The 21,326-nt window shown below is 36.3% G+C and overlaps 1 protein-coding gene across 3 annotated transcripts in view; it reads left to right on the top strand.

The window, feature by feature from the left end:
• Nucleotides 1–13,081: 13,081 nt before the first annotated feature.
• SEH1L (SEH1 like nucleoporin) overlaps nucleotides 13,082–21,326 on the top strand; it is a 37,574-nt gene continuing 29,329 nt past the window's right edge. Inside the window, exons 1-2 of one of the 3 annotated variants that reach the window (XM_074340415.2) lie at nucleotides 13,082–13,343; nucleotides 18,243–18,293. In XM_074340415.2, the coding sequence (XP_074196516.1) occupies nucleotides 13,233–13,343; nucleotides 18,243–18,293 (162 nt within the window). In that variant the 5' untranslated portion in view covers nucleotides 13,082–13,232. The remainder of the gene's footprint in view (nucleotides 13,344–18,242; nucleotides 18,294–21,326) is intronic. The other 2 variants (XM_019718226.3, XM_019718227.3) reach the window with 2 other exon arrangements.

Here is a 21,326-nt window from a genome sequence, read left to right as displayed (position 1 = left end):
CAGCATTGCTATAAATCTTCCAGAGATGGCCTTATTAATTCTATAATGCTCACCAGATTAATCTCTCCTCCCAAATCCTTTGTCCTTATGGCCCTGTGACATGCATGATTTCAATATGAATGAGAAGTCCAGTGATAGTAGTATGAATGAACTGAAAATGGTAAAACATAGTTTTCAGAGAAAACGCTGGAAAGAGTATTCAGGAGAACATCTAGGTGACAGAAGGTAGAAGACGATGTAAAGATCTAGAGGCAACAAAAATAATTACATACTGTGAAATAAAAAAGGAATCAAATCTACTCCTCTCCAGCTGCTATATTCTTCCCAAAGTATTAACTCTTCTATTCCATTGCAATGTATTTTCTTTATTTATTTGACCATTTTTTGTGTCTCTCAATATTTCCCTATAATTATTTCATGGTTATCAGAATTAATTCCAAATGATCAACCCTGATCAAAGTGAAGCAGGGGAAATGTTTTGTCAGTTACCTGGATGAAATGCCCTAAGAAGTTTCAACTTCATAGTAATTTTATGCAAAGTCCAAGAAGTTTAATCAGGACGCTTTACTTATTTTGCTATATCCTCCCCTTAATAATTTCATATATGAATCAATTTCTGGCAGTTTATGAAAGTGGCTAATTGGATCAGAAAAGTACGCATCCTTTACTTCCTTAGTTTGTTTGTCTTCTAATAATTATGAGTCAGTCCTTGTTTTCAAACATTCTTAATGAACCATTCCTTCAACTCTCTGTACTCTTTTTTTCACTAAAAAAAATCTAATATAAATATACTATGTTTATCAAAAGGTATTTCAAAATCTACAAGGAACCCAAAAAATCTGAAAACATTTATACATAAAGACATGTGTGCTCCAATGTTCATTGCAGCTCCATTCACGGTGGCCAAGACATGGAAACAACCAAAATGTCCCTCGATAGACGAATGGACAAAGAAGCTGCGGTACACATACACAACGGAATACTACCGGGTGGTAAGAAAAGATGAAATAGGACCATTTGCGACAACCTGGATGGATCCCGAGACCACAATGCCAAGTGAAATAAGTCAGACAGAAAAAGCAGAGAACCACATGATTTCACTGACATATGGTGTATAAACCAAAAACAACAAAAGAACAAGATAAACAAATGAGAAACAAAAACTCATAGACACAGACAATAGCTTAGTGGTTACCAGAGGGTAAGGGGAGTGGGTGGTGGTAGATGCACCACCAAGCCAATATTACAAGAAATGTTAAAAGGACTTCTTTAAGCAGAAGAAAGGAGAAAACAAACAAACAAATGAAGATAAAAAATATGAATAATAAAATGGCAATAACTATGTACCTATCAATAATCACTTTAAATGTAAATGAATTAAATGCTCCAGTCGAAAGACATAGGGTAGTTGAATGGATAAGAAAACAAGACCCATGCATATACTGTGTACAAGTGACTCACTTCAGCTTCAAAGACATGCACAAACTGAAAGTAAAGGGATGGAAAAACATATTACACACAAATGAAAACGAGAAAAAAGCTGGAGTAGTAATAGTTATATTGAACAAAATAGACATTGAAATGAAGACTACAATAAGAGACAAAGAAACACATTACATAATAATAAAGGGATCAATCCAGCAAGAGGACATAATCCTAGTAAACATTTATGCACCCAACATAGGAGAACCTAAATATATAAAAATATTGACTCACATAAAGGCAGAGATCAACAGTAACATGATCATAGTAGGGGACTTTAACACCCAACTTTCACCAATGGATAGATCTTTCAGATACAAAATCAGCATGAAAATAAGTACCTTAAATGACACATTAGACCAGAGGGATTTAATTGATATTTTTAGAGCATTTCACTCCAAAGCAGCACAAAAGGTATTCTTTTCAAGTGCACATAAAATGTTTTCCAAGATAGACCACATTAGCCCAGAAAACAAGTCTCAATAAATTTAATAAGATTGAAATCATATCAAGCATCTTCTCTGACCATAATATTATGAAACTAAAGATCAATTACAAGAAAAAATTCTGAAAAACACAAAAACACATGGAAGTTAAATAACATGCTACTAAATAATGAATGGGTCAACAATGGATCGAGGAAAAAATCAAAAGATACCTTGAGACAAACAAAAATGAAAACACAATAACCCAAAATTTATGGGACACAGAAAAAGCAGTCCTCAGAGGGAAATTCATTGCAATGCAGGCCTACCTAAAGAAACGAGAGAAACCTCAAACAAATGGTGTAACTTTACACCTAGGGGAACTGGAACAAGAACAGCAAATAAAGCCCAAAGTAAGTACAAGGAAGGAAATAATAAAGATCAGAGTGAAAATAAATGAAATAGAGGTTAAACAAAATACAAAAGATCAATGAAACCAAGAGTTGGTTTTTTCAAAAAGATAAACAAAATTGACAAAACTTTTGAAAAAAAGAGAGAGGACCCAAATAAATAAAATCAGAAATGAAGAAAGAGAAGTGACAATAGACATCACAGAAATAGAAAAGATTTTAAGAAAATACTATGAACAACTATACACCAATAAATTGAACAATCTGGAGAAAATGGATAAATTCCTAGAAATATTCGTACAATCTCCCAAGACGGAACAAAGAAGAATAGAAAATATGAACTGACTGATTACTACTAACAAAATCAGATCAATAATCAATGTGCTCCCAAGAAACAAAAGTTTTGGAGCAAATGGCTTCACAGGTGAATTTTACCAAACATTCACAGAAGAATTAACACCTATTCTTCTCAAACTATTCCAAAATATTCAAGAGGAGGGAGAATTCCTAACCTCATTCTATGAGGCCACCATTTCCTGATTCCAAAACTAGACAAAGACATTACAAAAAAAGGAAACTATGGGCTAATATACCTAATGAAAATAGATGCAAAAATCCTCAACAAAATATTAGCACCAAATTCAGCAATACATTAAAAAGCAATACACCACAATCAAATGGGATTCGTTCCTGGTAAGCAAGGTTGGGTCGATACCTGCAAATCAATTAACATGATACACCACATAAACAAAATGAAAAATAAAAAATGATATGGTCGTATCAATAGATACAGAAAAAGCATATGACAAAGTCCAGCACCCATTTATGAGAAAAACTCTTATCAAAGTGGGAATAGAGGAAACATATCTCAACATAATGAAGGCCATATATGACAAGCACACAGCTAATATCATACTCAATGGGGAAAAGCGAAAAGCATTTTCCTTAAGATCAGAAACAAGACAAGGATGTCCAATTTCACCTTTCATTCGACGTACTACTGCAGGTTCTAGCCACAGTAATCAGAAATAGAAATAAAAGGCATTCAAATGGAAAAGGAAGAAGTAAAACTGTCATTATTTGCAGAACAACATGATACAACGTATAGAGAACTCCGTAAAAAACTACTATAACTGATAAATGAATTTAGTAAATTAGCAGAATAGAAAATTAATGTTCAGAAATCAGTTGCATTTTTATACACCAGTAATGAACTGTCAGAAAGAGAAATTAAGAAAACAGTCCCATTTACAACTGCATCAAAAAAATACTTAGGAATAAATTTAACCAACGAAGTAAAGACCTGTAGTCAGAAAATTGTAAGACATTGAAGAGAGAGATTAAAGAAAACAAAATGAATAGAAGCATATACCATGCTCATGGACAGGAAGATTAATATAGTTAAAATGTCCATATATTCAAAATAACCTATAGATTCAATGCAATCCTTATCAAAATACCAATGGCATTTTTTACAGAACTAGCACAAATAACTCTAAAATTTATATGGAACCATAAAAGACCCGGAATAACCACAGCAATCCTGCAAAATAAGAACAAAGCTACCTGATATCAAGGCCATAGTAATCAAAACAGCGTGGTAGTGGTAGAGAAACAGACACATAGATCAATGGAACAAATTAGAGCCCAGAAATAAATCCATGCATATATGGTCATTTAATCTTTGACAAAGGAAGCAAGAATTTACATTAAGGTAAAAACAGTCTATTCAATAAATGGTGCTGGGAAAACTGGATACATACATGCAAAAAAATGAAATTGGACTACCTTCTTATGCCATATACAAGAACAAACTCAAAATGCATTAAAGACTTAAATGTAAGACCTGAAAACATAAAACTTCTAGAAGAAAATATGGAAAGTAAATTCAGACATTACCCTTAGTAATATTTTTACTGATGTATCTCCTAAGGTGAGGGAAACCAAAGAAAAAATAAACACTCTGATCATATAAGTCTTTGAAATGGGATATCAACTGCAAAAAGAAAGCAGGAAAAACCATAAATACATGGAGATTAAACAATATACTTTTAAAAATGACCAGGTCAAAGAAGAAATAAGAAGAGAGATCAAAAGATACATAGAAAAAAATGAGAATGAAAACACATCCTACCAAATTTTTCGGGATGCAGCAAAAGCAGTTTTAAGAGGGAAATCTATACCATTACAGGCCTATCTCAAGAAACAAGAAAAATCCCAAATAAATAACCTCACGTTACACCTTAAAGAACCAGAAAAAGAAGAACAAATGAAACCCAAGGTCACCAGAAGAAAGGAAATAATAAAAATCAGAGCAGAACTAAATGAAATAGAGAACAAAAAGATAACAGAAAAAAGTTAATGTGACAAAGAGCTGGTTGTTTGAAAAGATCAATAGAATTGACAAACCCTTTGCTAGACTCACCAAGATAAAAAGAGAAAAGACACTAATAAACAAAATCAGAAACGAAAGAGGGGAATTTATCACAGATGCCTCAGAAATACAAAGGATCATCCAAGAATACTATGAAGGAGTATATGCCACCAAATTCAATAACCTAGAAAACGGACAAGTTCTTAGAAATATATAGTCTTCCTAGGCTGAACCATGAAGAACTGGAAAATCTAAATACACCGATCACCAGTAAGGAAATTGAATCAGTCATCCAAAACCTTCCCAAAAGCAAAAGTCCGGGAATCTAGATGGCTTCACTAGTGAATTCTACCAAACCTTCAAAGAGGATCTAATACCTGTCCTACTCAAACTCTTCCAAAAAATCAAAGAAGAGACAATACTCCTTAACTCATTTTATGAGGCCAACATTACCCTGATACCAAAACCTGGTAAGGATAACACAAAAAGAGAAAACTACAGACCAATATCTCTGATGAATCCCGATGCAAAAATCCTAAACAAAATTCTAGCAAATCGAATGCAACAATGCATTTAAAAGATTATTCATCACAATCAAGTCGGGTTCATCCTAGGGGCACAAAGATGGTTCAACATACGCAAATCCATCAATGCGATACATCACATAAACAAAATAAAGGACAAAAATCATATGATTATATCAATAGATGCAGAAAAAGCATTTGACAAGATACAACATCTATTTGTGATGAAAACACTTAATAAAATAGGTATAGAAGGAAATTACCTTAACATAATAAAGGCCATATAGAACAAACACTCAGCTAATATCATAATTAACAGTGAAAAACTGAATCCCTTTGCTCTATGTTCAGGAACACGAGAGGGCTGTCCCCTATCACCTCTGCTTTTCAACATAGTGTTGGAAGTCCTCGCCAGAGCAATCAGGTAAGAGAAAGAAATAAAAGGCATCCGAATTGGGAATGAAGAAGTTAAATTGTCACTCTTTGCAGATGACATGATGCTATATATAGAAAACACTAAAGACTCCACCAAAAAGCTTTTAGAAACAATGAACGAATACAGTAAAGTTGCCGGCTATGAAATCAACGTACTAAAGTCCATTGCATTCCTATATACTAACAATGAAATCTCAGAAAAAGAAAAAAAAAAATTCCTTTTGCAGTTGCAACAAAAAGAATAAAACACATAGGAATAAACTCAACCAAGGATGTGAAAGACCTTTATGCTGAAAACTATAAGACATTTTTAAAAGAAATTGAAGAAGACACAAAGAAATGGAAAGGCATTCTGTGCTCATAGATTGGAAGAATCAACATAGTCAAAATGGCCATATTACCCAAAGCAATATACACATTTAATGCAATCCCCATCAAAATCCCAATGGCATTTTTAAAGAAATAGAACAAAAAAATCATCAGATTTCTATGGAACCACAAAAGATCCCAAATAGCCAAAGCAATCTTAAGAAAAAAGAACAATGCCGGAGTTATCATACTCTCTGACTTTAGCTTGTACTACAGGGCTACAATAATCAAAACAGCATGGTATTAGCAGAAAAACAGACACATAAACCAATGGAATAGAACTGAGAACCCAGAAATAAAACCACATAAATATGGACAGACAGTTTTTGACAAATAAGCAAAAAACATACAATGGAGAAAAGACAGCCTCTTCAATAAATGGTGCTGGGAGAATTGGAAAGTCATGTGCAAAAGAATGAAACTGGACTGCTATCTGTCACCATGTACCAAAATTAATTCAAAATGGATCAAAGACTTAAGCATAAAACCTGAAACAATAAACTACATTGAAGAAAACATGGTACTAAACTTATGGACCTTGGGTTCAAAGAGCATTTCATGAATTTGACTCCTAAGGCAAGGGAAGTAAAAGCTGAAATAAATGAATGGGACTATATCAAACTTAAAAGCGTCTGCACAGCAAAAGAAACCATCGAGAAAATAAAGAGGCAACCAACTGAATAGGAGAAGATTTTTGGAAACAGTGCCTCCGATAAGGGGCTGATATCCGAAATATACAAGGAACTCATACAACTCATTAACAAAAAAACAAACAACCCAATTGAAAAATGGGCAGAGGACCTGAAGAGACATTTCTCCAAAGAAGACATACAAATGGCAAATAGACATATGAAAAAATGTTCAACATCACTAATCTTCAGAGAAATGCAAATAAAAACCACAATTAGATTATCACCTCACCCCAGTTAGAATGGCTATCATCAACAAGACAAATAGTAACAAGTATTGGAAAGGCTGTGGAGAAAAAGGAACCCTCATACACTGTTGGTGGGAATGCAGATTGGTGCAGTTGCTATGGAAGGCAGTGTGGAGGGTCCTCAACAAAATTAAGAATAGAATTACCATATGACCCAGCAATCCCTCTCCTGGGTATCTACCCAAAAATCCGAAAACATTTATCCATAAAGACAAGTGTGCTCCAATGTTCATTGCAGCTTTAATTTACGGTGGCCAAGACATGGAAACAACCAAAATGTCCTTAGATAGACGAATGGATAAAGAAGTTACGGTATACATACACAATGGAACACTATTCGGCGGTAAGATGAAATAGGAGCATTTGTGACAATGACAACATGGATTGATCTTGAGATTATAATGCTAAGCAAAATAAGTCAGACAGACAAAGTAGAGAACCATATGATTTCACTGATATGTGGTATATGAACCAAAAACAACAAAAGTACAAGACAAACAAAAAAACAAAAACTCATAGACACAGACAATAGTTTTTTGGTTACCAGAGGTTAAGGGGGAATGGGGGTGGTAGATGAGGGTAAAGGGGATCAGATATATGGCGATGGAAGGAGAACTGACTCTGGGTGGTGAACACACAATGTGATTTATAGATGATGTAATATAGAATTGTACACCTGAAATCTATGTAACTTTACTAACAAGTGTCACCCCAATAAAGTTTAATTATTTTAAAAAAGATAAGCAAATGGGACTACATCAAACTAAAAAGTTTTTTTACAGCAAAGGAAACCATCAAAAAACAAAGAGACATCCTACTGAATGGAAGAAGATATTTGCCAATGATACAACTGATAAGCGTTTAATACCCCAAATTTATAAAAACTCATACAATTCAACATAGAAAAAAATCAAACAATCCAAATAAAAAATGGGCAGAGTACCAGAATAGATATTTCTCCAAAAGGGACATACAGATGGCCAATAGACAAATGGAAAAATGCTCAATGTCACTAATCATCAGATAAAATGCAAATAAAAACCACAAGGAGATACCATCTCACTCCTGTCAGAATGGCTATGTCAATAAATCAACAAAACAACAAGTGTTGGCGAGGATGTAGAGAAAAGGGAAGCCTCGTGCATTGTTGGTGGGATTGCAGATTGGTGCAGCCACTATGGAAAACTTTATGGAGGATCCTCAAAAAATTAAAAATAAAACTACCTTATGACCCAGCAATTCCACTCCTAGGTATTTATCCAAAGAAATTCGAAACACAAATTTGAAAAAATATATGCACCCGTATGTTTATTGTAGAGTTATTCACAATAGCCAAGATATGGCAACAACTGAAATTCCCATCAATAGATAGATGGATAAAGAAATTGTGGTACATTTACACAATGGAGTATTACTCTGCTCTAAAAATACATGAAATCTTACCATTTGCAACAACATGGATAGACCTAGAGGATATTATGCTAAGTGAAATAAGTCAGACTGAGAAAGACAAATACCATATGATCTCACTTATATATGGAATCTACACTTCATCTTAGCCAAAAGGCCGAGAAGCGATTATATATGTGGAATCTAAAGAACCGAATAAAAGAACAAACAAAACAGAAATGAACTCATAGATACAAAGAACAAACTGATGGTTGGTAGATGGGTGGGGGGTTGGGGGGTGGGTGAAGGAGTTAGGAAGTACAAATTGGTAGTCGCAAAATAGTAACGGGGATGTGAAATGTAGTCTGGGGAATATAGTCAATAATGTTGTGAAAACGATGTCTGGTGTCACATGGGTACTAGACTTATCACGGGGGATCACTTCTTAAAGCATATAAATGCCTAACGATGGTGCTGTATACCTGAAACTAATACAAAATAATATTGAATGTCAATTATAATTAAAAAAAAATATATATATATATATAGTCACTGGATGTAAAGTACAGCATAGGGACTATAGTCAATGGTATTGTAATACCTATGTACGGTGGCAGATGGGTAAGTAGACTTGTTGGGGTGTGTAAATGTCTAATCAGTACATTGTTCTGTACACCTGAAACTAATAAAAACATAAATAAAATTTTAAAAATATATTCAAGAAAATGAGGAGACATCCCAGAGAAGAAAAGCTAAACAGTGTTACACGAAATGTTACAGGGACTTCTTTAAGTAGAAGAAGGGGGGAAAAATAAATAATATGAATAACAAAATGTCAATAACTACATATCTATCAACAATTACTTTACATGTAAATGGATTAAACACTCCAATCAAAAGATATAGTATGGCTGAATGGATAAGAAGATAAGACCCTTACATATGTACTCTACAAGAGACTCACCTCAGATTGAAAGACACACACAGACTGAAAGTAAAGAATGGAAAAAGATGTTTCATGAAAACAGAAATGAAAAACAAAAAACAAAAAAGCTGGGGTAAACTTATACCAGACAAAATACACTTTAAAACGAAGGCTATAACAAGATACAAAGAAAGACACAGTAATTTCACTTCTGGATACTTATCTAAAGAAACTCAGAACAGTAATTTGAAAAGACATATGCATATGCATCCATATGCTCATTGCAGCATTATTTACAATAGCCAAGATATGGAAGCAAAGTATCCATCAATAGATGAATGGATAAAATATTCCATATATATAATGGAATATTACTCAGCCACAAAAAGAATGAAATCTTGCCATCTGCAACAACATAGATGAACCTAGAGGGTATTATGTGAAGTGAAATAAGTCAGGCAGAGAAAGACAAATGCAATATGATTTCTCTTATATGTGGAATCTAAAGAAGAAAATAAATGAACAAAGAAATCAGAAACAAACTCAGATACAGAGAACATTTTGAGGGTTGCCAGATGGGAGGGGGGTTGGAGGTATGGGTGAAAAAGAGGAAGGGATTAAAAAGTACAAATTGGTAGTTACAAAATAGGCATGGGAATGTAAAGTATAGCACAGGGAATATAGTCAATAATATTGTAATAACTAAGTATAGTGTCAGATGGGTACTGGATTTACTGGGGTGATCACTTCGTTAAGTTATATGAATGTCTAATCACTATGTTGTACATCTGAAACTAATATATTGTGTATCAACTGTAACTGAAAAAAAATATTAAAAAAAAAGAGAATGAGGAGACAGGTCATAAACTTGGAAAAAATATTTCCAAAAGACAAATCTGATAAAGGACTATTATCCAAAATATACAAAGAATTCTTAACATGCAACAATAACAACCCAATTAAAAAATGGGCAAAAGACTTGAACAGACACCTCACCAAAAAAGACATATAGATGGCAATAAGCATATGCCCCACATCATATGTCATCAAGGAAATACAGATTAACATAATAATGAGATACCACTACACACCTATTAGAATGGCTAAAATCCAGAACACTGACAACCATCACCAAGTGATGGTGAGAATGTGGAACAATAGGAACTCTCATTCATTGATGGCAGGACTGCAAAATGGTACAGCTACTTCGGAAGACAGTTTGGTGGTTTCTCACAAAACTAAACCTACTCTTACCAGATGATGCAGCAATCCCAGTCCTCAATATATACCCAAAGGAACTGAAAATTTATGTCCACACGAAGACTTGCGCACAGATGCTTATAGTTTTATTTATAATTGCCAAAAGTTGGAAGCAACTAAGATGTCCTTCAATAGGTGAATGGATAAATAAACTGTGGTACATCCAGATAATGAAATGTTTTTTAGTGCTAAAGAGAAATGAGCTATCAAGCCATGGAAAGACATGGAGGAAACTTAAATAAACATTAGTAAGTGAAAAAAGCTGATCTGAAAAGGCTGCATACTGTATGATTCCAACTATATGACATTCTGGAAAAGGCAAAGCTATGGCGACAGTGGAAAAATCAGTGGTTTTCAGGGGTTGGGTGAAGGGTGGGATGAATAGGCAGAACCCAGAGGATTTTTAAAGCAGTGAAACTATTCTGTACGATACTACAATAGTGGATACACATCACTACACATTTGTCCAAACCCATAGAATGTCTACCACCAAGGTAAACTATGGACTTTGGGTGATTATGTGTCAACGTAGGTTCATCATTTGTAAGAAACATACCAGTGCGTTTTTAGATATTGCTAGTAGTAGAGGCCAGTTTGTAGGAATTGAGGAGGAAGAAACTTTCCTCTGCCCTCACGATTCTTTCGTTTCATTTAAAACAGACATGAGACCTATAACAAGAGAAAATAACCAAATTTAATTACATACATACTACATATGGGAACCTCTCATACAGGAGAGTCAGAGACCCCCCTACAGACATGAGAGGTTCAAAGACAACAGAAAAAATGAGGTGTGTATGACATTCTGGGCTAAGGATGAGGTAAGGCACCTTGGGACTTTAGAAGGTAATTGCAGGGAGAGCACATGTTCAGTAATCAGTAGTTTGCCCTGCCATATGGGTTTTCTTTGATCTCTTATTATGACCAAGACCCCTAATTCAAATTCCTCTAGATAAAGGGGAGGGGCAGAAGCGTCCCTTGAGCCCCTAATGTCTCTTTTGCCTTTAGCTCAAAATAATCTGCATATCGTGGAAGCACACCTTCGTGGAAGCATACCTACAGAGGGTAGGTACGTATATGTTAACACATGTATTTTCTGCTCAATTTTGCTGTGAACCTAAAACTATTATAAAACATAAAGTCTATTTTTAAAAATCCCCTTTGCTTCATCTATTTAATCCCCCACCCAGATAATCTCTGGTAACCTCTGATTTGTTTACTGTCTCTAAATTTAACTTTAAAAATATTTAAATTAAAAATTTTTTTAAAGTTTTGGAGCTTTTATAAATTGATTGGACTTTTATAGACAGTGAGTACTTTCTTTAGAAATTAGTCTTTAATCTTAAAGCAATTACAATTATTAGTTATCATACCTGCAACTCACAGATTTGAGGTCTGTCTTTTAAAGTACCAATAAAATCTTATCATTCATATTCAGTGGAAAAAAAAAAGCAAGTAAAGAAAATTCCAGAAAGGCTAGGTCATTTCTCCACCTCCCTTTGCTGGTTTCTATGTAATCCATCAGGGGACAGCTGGGACTAATTGTTTTGAAAACTTTCTAGTTTGTTAATCTCACCATGCCCTCACTTTCTTGTCAGGCCTGGTTAATATTAAAATACTACAAACCCTCTTTGGCAGGCTCATTTTCAATTATTATTATTTTTTTTTACTTTCATTCCCTCACCCAATCTTCCACTGTTTCCTATTCTAAATGACTCTACCACTAAGCCTTCTGGAATGTCTGATAAACAAAATCCTCTAAATTGTTAACCTCTTTGCAGAACATTCCTCCACTTACTGGGTTTGGCTAAATCCTTGATTTGCGGACTTCTTCACTGGTCTCCTTCCCAGTGTCCCTCCCCCCCCACCCCGCCCATTTGACTTATTCCTTCATTGAGAACTCTGGCTCATCATTCTTCCAGTTCATTTCGGATCCTGTCCTCCTTCTCCTAGGTGATTTAAGTTGCTACCTGGAGAACTTTGTAATTCCTACTATCCCATTGCATTCATCCTGGTTCCTGTCTGTTCTACCTCCAAGCCTTTTCTACATGTGAAATCTTTAAACATTTTGACTACTTCCGATCGTCCACCTCCTCTCTCCCTCACACCTGCTTTTCGACCTCCGTAACCCCTCACTTTCTCCTGCGCAACTCCATCCCTCCTGTCTGCGTTTATCGGCTACTACCTAAGCCTGGATTCCTCAGTCAAATCTTTAGGCGTCTCTCCATTTTCCCTTGCTGTTTAGTTGTTTCAGCTAAGCTCCATTCCTGATCAAATCCAAGCCCGTCTTCTACACTCACTCTGAGCCCTCAGCCCGTATAGCGGGGGAAACTAATCGAAACGTTGACTAAAATTGACTCAAGATTGAGGACTGTGGATAGCATTTTAACTTTTTCATTTTTCTTAATTTCTATACTTTAACAATGAGTTCTTTTTACTTTCATTAAAGCACCGCAAAGCCCATCTGCTTGAATTTGGCGGCTGTCCACCGCAGGTCCCCTTCAGACGGATCAGGCGTGGTCCTCGCGGCCTCGCGGGGCATGACGGGACGAGGGGCGGGCCGGGTGGGGGGCGCGCAGGCAATACGAGACGTGCACGTCCCGGCGTCGGGGTCTGGGTGGACTGCGGTCCACGCTCTGCCACGGCCGCCCTCTTCAGACGCCGGAGGGGTAGACGGAAGAGGTGCGTGCCCGGCGGAAGCCATGTTTGTGGCACGCAGCATCGCAGCGGACCATAAGGATCTCATCCATGATGTCTCTTTCGATTTCCATGGGCGGCGAATGGCGACCTGCTCCAGCGACCAGAGCGTCAAGGTGCGCGCGGAACCTTGGGGCGAGGCTGAGCCGCGAAGGAGGGGATTGGGAGCGTGAGCGGAGGGACACGTGCGTGGAATCGGGACTATTCCCGATATTGAGGCGCGCTGCCAGGCACAAGACCTGGAGCCCCAGGGAGGCGGCAAACCTCAGCCAAGTGGCCTGCTTCGCCATCCTCGTCCCCTCACTGAGGGGTTACAGCCACCTCAGGGGGCCGTGCTGCCTTGCGCGTGCGTAGAACGGGCGGGTTGGGCGGGCCTCTGGGTCACGTGCGCGCCCCCGCCGCTGGGGGACGCTGGGAGCCCTCCGAGTTCCTGCGTACGCAGTATCGGGTCCGTTTAGGCGGGAGTCGGCGAGCTACCTCACCCTAGTCCCCAGTAGGGTTGGTTTGTCCGCGGAGTTCTGGCAATATCTGTAATAAGTTAACCACTCTTGTTCAGTGAGAACGACTGTGACTTGGGTCTTGTAGGACAGTCAGTTCGTAGTGTTCTCAAGCTCTGTGTGCCTCGTCCCTCACCTGGGGAGGTTATTCTCTTTGTCTTCCGATAGGAGGCTTACGTTGTTTCGCGATGAAAGAAAATTGCAGATTCATTTATATTCAATGAAGTTCCTCACTCGAGGAATTGGAGGGTGTGTTTCTTAAAGTTTATTTACACGTCTGTATACTGCTCTGAAAATAAGAATTTCTATTATACTAGGATGATACTACTTGGGATTTAGGAATTTAAGAGATAAAGGGTAAACGATAATAGACTTGAAGATGAAAGCTGGAGTGTGGAGTATTTGAATTTTCAACAGCTCCAAAATAACTGAAAAGCTGAAAGACTGTATTTCTTGTTTTTAACCATCAAGTTTGATACCGTTGATCCCTCAAAGATAGTTATAACTAATTTTCCTTTTTAAAAAAGAGTAGTGCCGCAAATCCATCGAATAATATAGTATTTTTAACCTGTAAAAGGTTTGGAATCACTACTTTTTTAAGTTTTTTTATTTATTTAAATTGTGGTAAACTAACAATTTGAAAGTGTACATTATAGTTCAGTGCTGTTAAGCACAACATTCACATTGTTGTGCCACCATCACCACTGTACATCTCAGGAACTTTTTCTTCATCCTAAACAGAAACTCTGTACCTAGTAACTCCCTCTTCCCTTGTACCCTAAACCCCTGGTTACCTCCAACTCTCTTCATAAATTTGACTAGTCAGGGTACCTCATAAATGGAATCATACAGTATTTGTCCTTTTGTGTCTTGTTTATTTCACTTACTGTGATATTTTCAGTGCTCATTTATATTTGTACAGTGTATCAGAATTTCATTTTTAGGGTTGAATAATAATTTTGTTGCATGTATACGCCACATTTTGTTTATCCTACCTTTTGACTCTTGTGGATATTGTATTAATTAATGTCTGTTAACTGAATAGTCCATACTTTTTTTCTTATTATCCATTTATTACTGAATTTTTTAGTAGATCTTTCAGTTTGTAGGTTTTGTCTGTTTCTGTTGCAATGAAGATCTTCATTAATTTAGCTTTTTATATATTTTGGATGATTTTCTTAGGCTCATTCCAGTAGAGAAATTAGTGAATATTTTAAAAGCTTTTGAGAATAATTGACAAATTGCCTTTTTGAAGGTTGTTCTATACACTGCCAGTGTGAGTATTGATTTGATAGCATTATTTTCCATGTTGGGCATAATTACAATTTTCCTTTAAAAAATTTTTATGTGGCAAAATACACGTAACAAAATTTACCATCTTAACCATTTTTAAGTGTACAGTTAAGTGGTATTAAGGTCCATTCTGCAACCATCACCACCATCTACAAAACTTTTTCATTTTGCGAAATGAAACTCTGTATCCATTCAACAATAACTCCCCATTCCCCCTATCCTCCATTCTGCTTTCTAGTTCTATGAATTTGACTACTCTAGGTACCTCATGTAAGTGGACTCATACATTTCTCTTTTTTTTTTAACTGGTTTATTTAACTTAGCATGTCTTTGAAGTTTGTACATGTAGCATGTCAGAATTTACTTTTTAAGGCTAAATATTTCCTTACATGTATTGTATATACCACTTTTTACTTATCTGTCCGTGGACTTGGGTTGCTTCTACATTTTAGCTATTGTGAACAATGCTGCTATGAATGTGGATGTACAAATAACTCTTTGAGACCTTTCCTTTTATTTGTTTTTTAAATTTATTGGGGTAGCAGTTAATAACATGTTTCAGGTGTACAATTCTATAATACATTATCTGTATATTGCATTGTGTGCTCACCACCCAAAGTCTAGTTTCCTTCCGTTACCTTGTAATTGGCCCTCTTTATCCTCCCCACCATCTCCTTCCTGCTGGTAACCACTGTACTGTTGTTTGTGTCTATGAGTTTCTTTGTTGCTTTCTGTTTTATATCCCACATATGAGTGAAATCCTATGGTTCTTGTCTTTTTCTGACTTATTTCACTTAGCATGATACTCAAGATCCATCCAGGTTAGCAGAAATGGTAGTATTTTATTTTTTATGGCTGAGTAATATTCCATCGTATATGTGTACCACATCATCTTTATCCAGTCATTGATTGAAGAACACTTAGGTTATTTCCATGTCTTGGCTATTGTGAATAATGCTGCAGTGAACATAGGGCTACATATATCTTTATAAATATGTACAAATATGTACATCTTTACAAATACATCTTTACAAATACATGTTTTCAAATTTTTCGGGTGGATACCCAGAAGACGTATTGCTGGGTCATGTAAGGTAGTTCTATTCTTAATTTTTTACTGTTTTCCATCGAGGTTGCAGCAATTTACATTCCTGCCAGCCGTGTGCTAGGGTTATCTTTTCTCCACGTCCTCGCCTCTACGTATTTCTTGTTTTATTGATAGTAGCCATTCTAACAGATGTGAGATGGTATCTCATTGTGGTTTTGATTTGCATTTCCCTTATAGCTCATGAATTTGAGCATCTTTTCATATGTCTGCTGGCCGTTTGTATGTCTTCTTGGGAAAAGTGTCCGTTCAGGTCCTCTGCCCATTTTTTTATTGTAGTATTTGTTCTTTTTTGTTTTTGAGTTGTATGAGTTCTTTGTATATTTTGGATATTAGCTCCTTATCAGAGGTATCGTTTGCAAATATCTTCACCCATTCAATTGGTTGCCTTTTTGTTTTATTGATGGTTTCTTTTGCTGTGCAGAAACTTTTTAGTTTGATGTAGTCCCATTGATTTGTTTTTTGTTTTTGCTTCCCTTGTCTTTTGGGTCAAGTTCACAAAAAACCCTCTGAGACCAAGTGGTCCGTAAGTTTAGTATCTATGTTTTCTTCTATGCATTTTATTTCAGGTCTTATATTCAAGTCTTTTAATTCATTTTGAGTTAATTTTTATGTATGGTGTCAACACTCTAGTTACATCCTCTTGCATGTGGGTTTCCAATTTTCCCGACATTGAAGAGATTTTCCTTTTCCCATTGTATAGTTTGGATCCTTTGTTGAAAATTAATTGCCAGTATGTGTGCGCGTTTATTTCTGGGCTCATTTCTGTTCTGTTGGTCTGTGTGTTTGTTTTTCTACCAACAGCATACTGTTTTGATTATTGTAGCATTGTAGTATCATTTGAAGTCAGGCAATGTGATACTGCTGGCTTTGTTCTTTTTTCTCAGGATTGCTTTGGCTATTCAGGATCTTTCATGAAAGACCTGTTTGTGTGTTGAGCAGGGGATCCTTCGTTGAATTATATTTGTCCGACTTATAATTTTAAGGTGAGATACCAAGAGTTCTCCATGATGGAGTTCTCCATCTGCCATGATGCTTATGTCACTATGAGACCCTGCATTTAACTCTTTTGAGTATAAACCCAGAAGTAGAATTGCTGGATCATATGGTAATTCTGTTCTTAGTGTTTTGAAAACCATACTGTTTATCATTACATTTTTTAAACAGGCTACAATGTCATGTTGTTATTGTAATCTGTATTTTTTGTTGGTAGTAAGGTTTAATATTTTGCTTTTGTTTGTTACATATATAAGTGATCCTCATTATGTGCAGATTTTGTATTTCTGAATTTTCTTACTCTAAAGTTTGTTTATAACCTGGAAATCTTCACAGTTATTTGCTGACATGAGGAGACTGGTAAAAAATTGGAGTTGCTTAATGTGCATGTTCCCAGTTGAAGTCGAACAGGGTGACACTCTGCCTTATTTTGGCTATCATACTATAAACAAGTGTCCTTCTCATTGTCTATTGCCACGTTTTTCACATTTTTGTTCTTTTTGTTGGTGATTTCACTATCTAAAATGATGCCTAAGTGTAGTGCTGAAGAACTGTTTAGTGTTCCTAAGCACAAAAAGGCTGTGATGTGCTTTAGGGAAAAATGTGTATTAGGGAAGCTTCATTCAGGCATGAGTTATAGTGCTGTTGGCTGTGAGTTCAGTGTTAATGAATCAGTAATGTTTACTAAATAAAGTGTCTTAAAACAGATACACGCAGAAATCAAGGTGCTGTATTGATTGGTTGACAAATATGTTGTGACCAGAGGCTCCTATGACTCTCACCTGGTATTTCCCCTTGGAGCAGTAGTTTGGTATTCACTAATTCAGTGTTCAGGGCAACACAGAAAACATAACTACATCGAATAACAAGACGTGACTGTAATTGTAATTGTCTCTATTACCTAGTAGAGCACAGATTCCTTCTCCTCTCAGTGCTTAGCCCAGTGCTTGACACATGCAATGTTCTCAATAAATACATTGAATGAATGAATGTTAACGTACTGGTTGTATTCTTTTGTGAATTCATGTTCATCTCCTTTTCCCTAATACTGATTCAGTCTTAATGTTTTTCACATTACTTTTTAGGGATTCTTTGTATAAAATATCTTTTTAAATTTTTTACAGGTCTGGGATAAAAGTGAAAATGGAGATTGGCATTGTACTGCTAGCTGGAAGGTTAGTATTTATGTTTACAGTGATTTTTAAAAATTGAAATGTTTACTATTTATTTGGTAGTATCAGTGACTTGGTGTTCAACTTTGAGAGAATTATAAAATTTATACTTTTCCTTAAAAGGTATTTTATGTTTTAACACTTTTCATTATTAAAATAACAGAAATACAGTTTAGAAAATTTGAGAGTAAGAAAATTTGTAATTCCATAGCATTCTAACATAACTATTTTTAGCATTTTACTATTTCTTTTTTCATTTACATATTTTTAATGGCTGTGATGTTTTATACATAGTTTCATTTCTTGCTTTTTTTTTAAAGCTTTTATTTTATTTATTTTTTTTGAGATTTTATTGGGGAAGGGGAACAGGACTTTATTGGGGAACATTGTGTACTTCCAGGCCTTTTTTCCAAGTCAAGTTGTTGTCCTTTCAATCTTAGTTGTGGAGGGTGCCGTTCAGCTTCAAGTTGTTGTCCTTTCAATCTTAGTTGTGGAGGGCGCAGCTCAGCTCCAGGTCCAGTTGCCTTTTCTAGTTGCAGGGGGCACAGCCCACCATCCCTTGCGGGAGTCGAACCGGTAACCTTGTGGTTGAGAGGACGCGCTCCAACCAACTGAGCCATCCGGGAGCTCAGCGGCAGCTCAGCTCAAGGTGTCGTGTTCAACCTTAGTTGCAGGGGGCGTAGCCCACCATCCCTTGTGGGACTCGAGGAGTTGAACTGGCAACCTTGTGTTTGAGAGCCCACTGGCCCTTGTGGGAATCGAACCGGCAGCCCTCAGAGTTAGGAGCATGGAGCTCTAACTGCCTGAGCCACTGGGCCGGCCCCATTTCTTGCTTTTTTTAAAAACAGCTTTACTTAGGTAGAATTATACATACTTTAAGAGTCATTGATTTTAAATGTACAGTTCAGTAAATTTATATAGTTGTGCAACCATTATCACAATTTTGTTTTAGAATACTTCCATCAAGCCTGAAAATTCCGTTGTGCCCGTTTGGGGTCAATGCCCATTCCCCTCCCAAGCCCCAAACTCCTACTGAATTGTATTCTGCCTGTATATTTTTACCTTTTTTTTTTTTTAGATATTTCATATAAATGGAATTCTACAACATGTAGTTTTTTTTATATGGCTACTTTCCCTTAGCATGTTTTTGAGGTTCCTGTATGTTGTGGTATATGTCAGTAGTTCGAGTCTTCATAATGCTGAGGAGTATTCCATTGTGTAGAAAAACTCATGCTTTGTTTATTCATTCACTAGTTGATGGACATTTGAATTATTTCTAGTTTTTGCCAATTATGAATAATGCTGTTATGAACGTGCTACACATATCTTTGTGTGGATGGACATACATTTTATTTCTCTTAGGTAGGTACTAAGAAGTAAAATTTCCGAGTTGTATATGTTTTAACTTTCTAAGAAACTGCCAAATTTCCAAAGTTCCTGTACCACTTTATATTCCCACCAAGAAATATATATGAGGGATCCAGTTTCTGTACATCCTCCCATACACTTGATATTTTCTCTGTTTTGATTATAGCCATCTTAATAGGTGTGAAGTGGTATCTCATTGAGTTTTGATTTGTGTGCCCTTAATTTTTTTTAATTTAAAGATTTTAATGGGGAAGGGGAACAGGGCTTTATTGGGGAACAGTACTTCCAGGAGTTTTTTCCAAGTCAAGGTGTTCTCCTTTCAATCTTAGTTGTGGAGGGTTCTGTTCAGCTTCAAGTTGTTGTCTTTTCAGTCTTAGTTGTGGAGGGTGCAGCTCAGCTCCAGGTCCAATTGCTGTTGCTAGTTGCAAGGGGCGCAGCCCACCATCCTTGCGGGAGTCGAACTGGCAACCTTGTGGTTGAGAGGATGTGCTCCAACCAACTGAGCCATCCGGGAGCTCAACGGCAGCTCAGCTCAAGGTGCCGTGTTCAATCTTAGTTGCAGGGGGCACTACCCACCATCCCTTGTGGGAGTTGAGGAATCAAACCGGCAACCTTGTGGTTGAGAGCCCACTGGCCCATGTGGGAATCGAACCGGCAGCCTTCGGAGTTAGGAGCACAGAGCTCCAACCGCCTGAGCCACCGGGCCAGCCCATGTGCCCTTAATTTTTAAAGATATTGATTATATTTTCATGTGCTTATTCACCATTGATGTATCTTCTTTGTTGAAGTGTCTGTCTAAATCTTTTGCCCTTCATTTTTTTTAAATTGAGGTGACATTCACACAACATAAAATTAATCCTTTTAAAGTAAACAGTTCAATGGCCTTTACTCCACTGACTGTTGCACAGCTACCACCTCTTATCAAGTTTCAAAACTTTTTTATCATTTCAAAAGAAAACGCCTATTTCTAAAATTTTAAAATATTTCATAAATACTTTGGTATATTTTCAAAGGCTCTTTAAAAACATAAATAGCAATAAAACATAAATATATCAATAAATGTACTGTGTTTTGCTTTATTTAAGTTGTCTATTGTGATGAACATCTTTGTGTGATCCTTATTCGTTAGCTAGATCGCACTTCACTGGGAATCCGACATTTTAACAAAATCTCATGCCCTAATGCATTTTTTTAAAAGTTAGTAGTCTGTATAAATAAGAATTAAAGGTGAAACAAGAAAAAGACTGGATAAAACAAAGGGTATTAAATAAGGGTGTAAAGTTTACTTTTGGATGATGACGTTGTTACCACGTAGAAATTACAGATTATGAAAGTATTCTGAGATTGTTGAGTGTAAAAGTGTTAGATACGCAGAAGCATGAAACAAATTTTGTAGATGTAATTGGTGGACTGATGCTATTTGTCATAGGGTATTTTTTATTGGAAAGCACAAGTGAAATTCTGTTTATGTGAATTCTTTAAGACCTGTCTGTCCTTTTTTCTTTTTTTTTTTGTCAACATGAAGAGTGGAAGAATAGTGATTCGACATTTTTCATATAGTATAAAGATACTGCTACTGAGGTTTAAATTGTTTTCTTAGAATACAAGGATTTGGGCTTCTCTGTATTTGATCACCCACTGCCTCTTTCTGGAATGGTCTTGTCTGGA

This window comes from Rhinolophus sinicus, chromosome 4 (assembly GCF_057876585.1).
Source record: "Rhinolophus sinicus isolate RSI-liver-muscle chromosome 4, RSI-T2T, whole genome shotgun sequence".
Classification (NCBI taxonomy): domain Eukaryota; kingdom Metazoa; phylum Chordata; class Mammalia; order Chiroptera; family Rhinolophidae; genus Rhinolophus; species Rhinolophus sinicus.
This window is presented reverse-complemented; position numbering and strand designations above follow the sequence as displayed.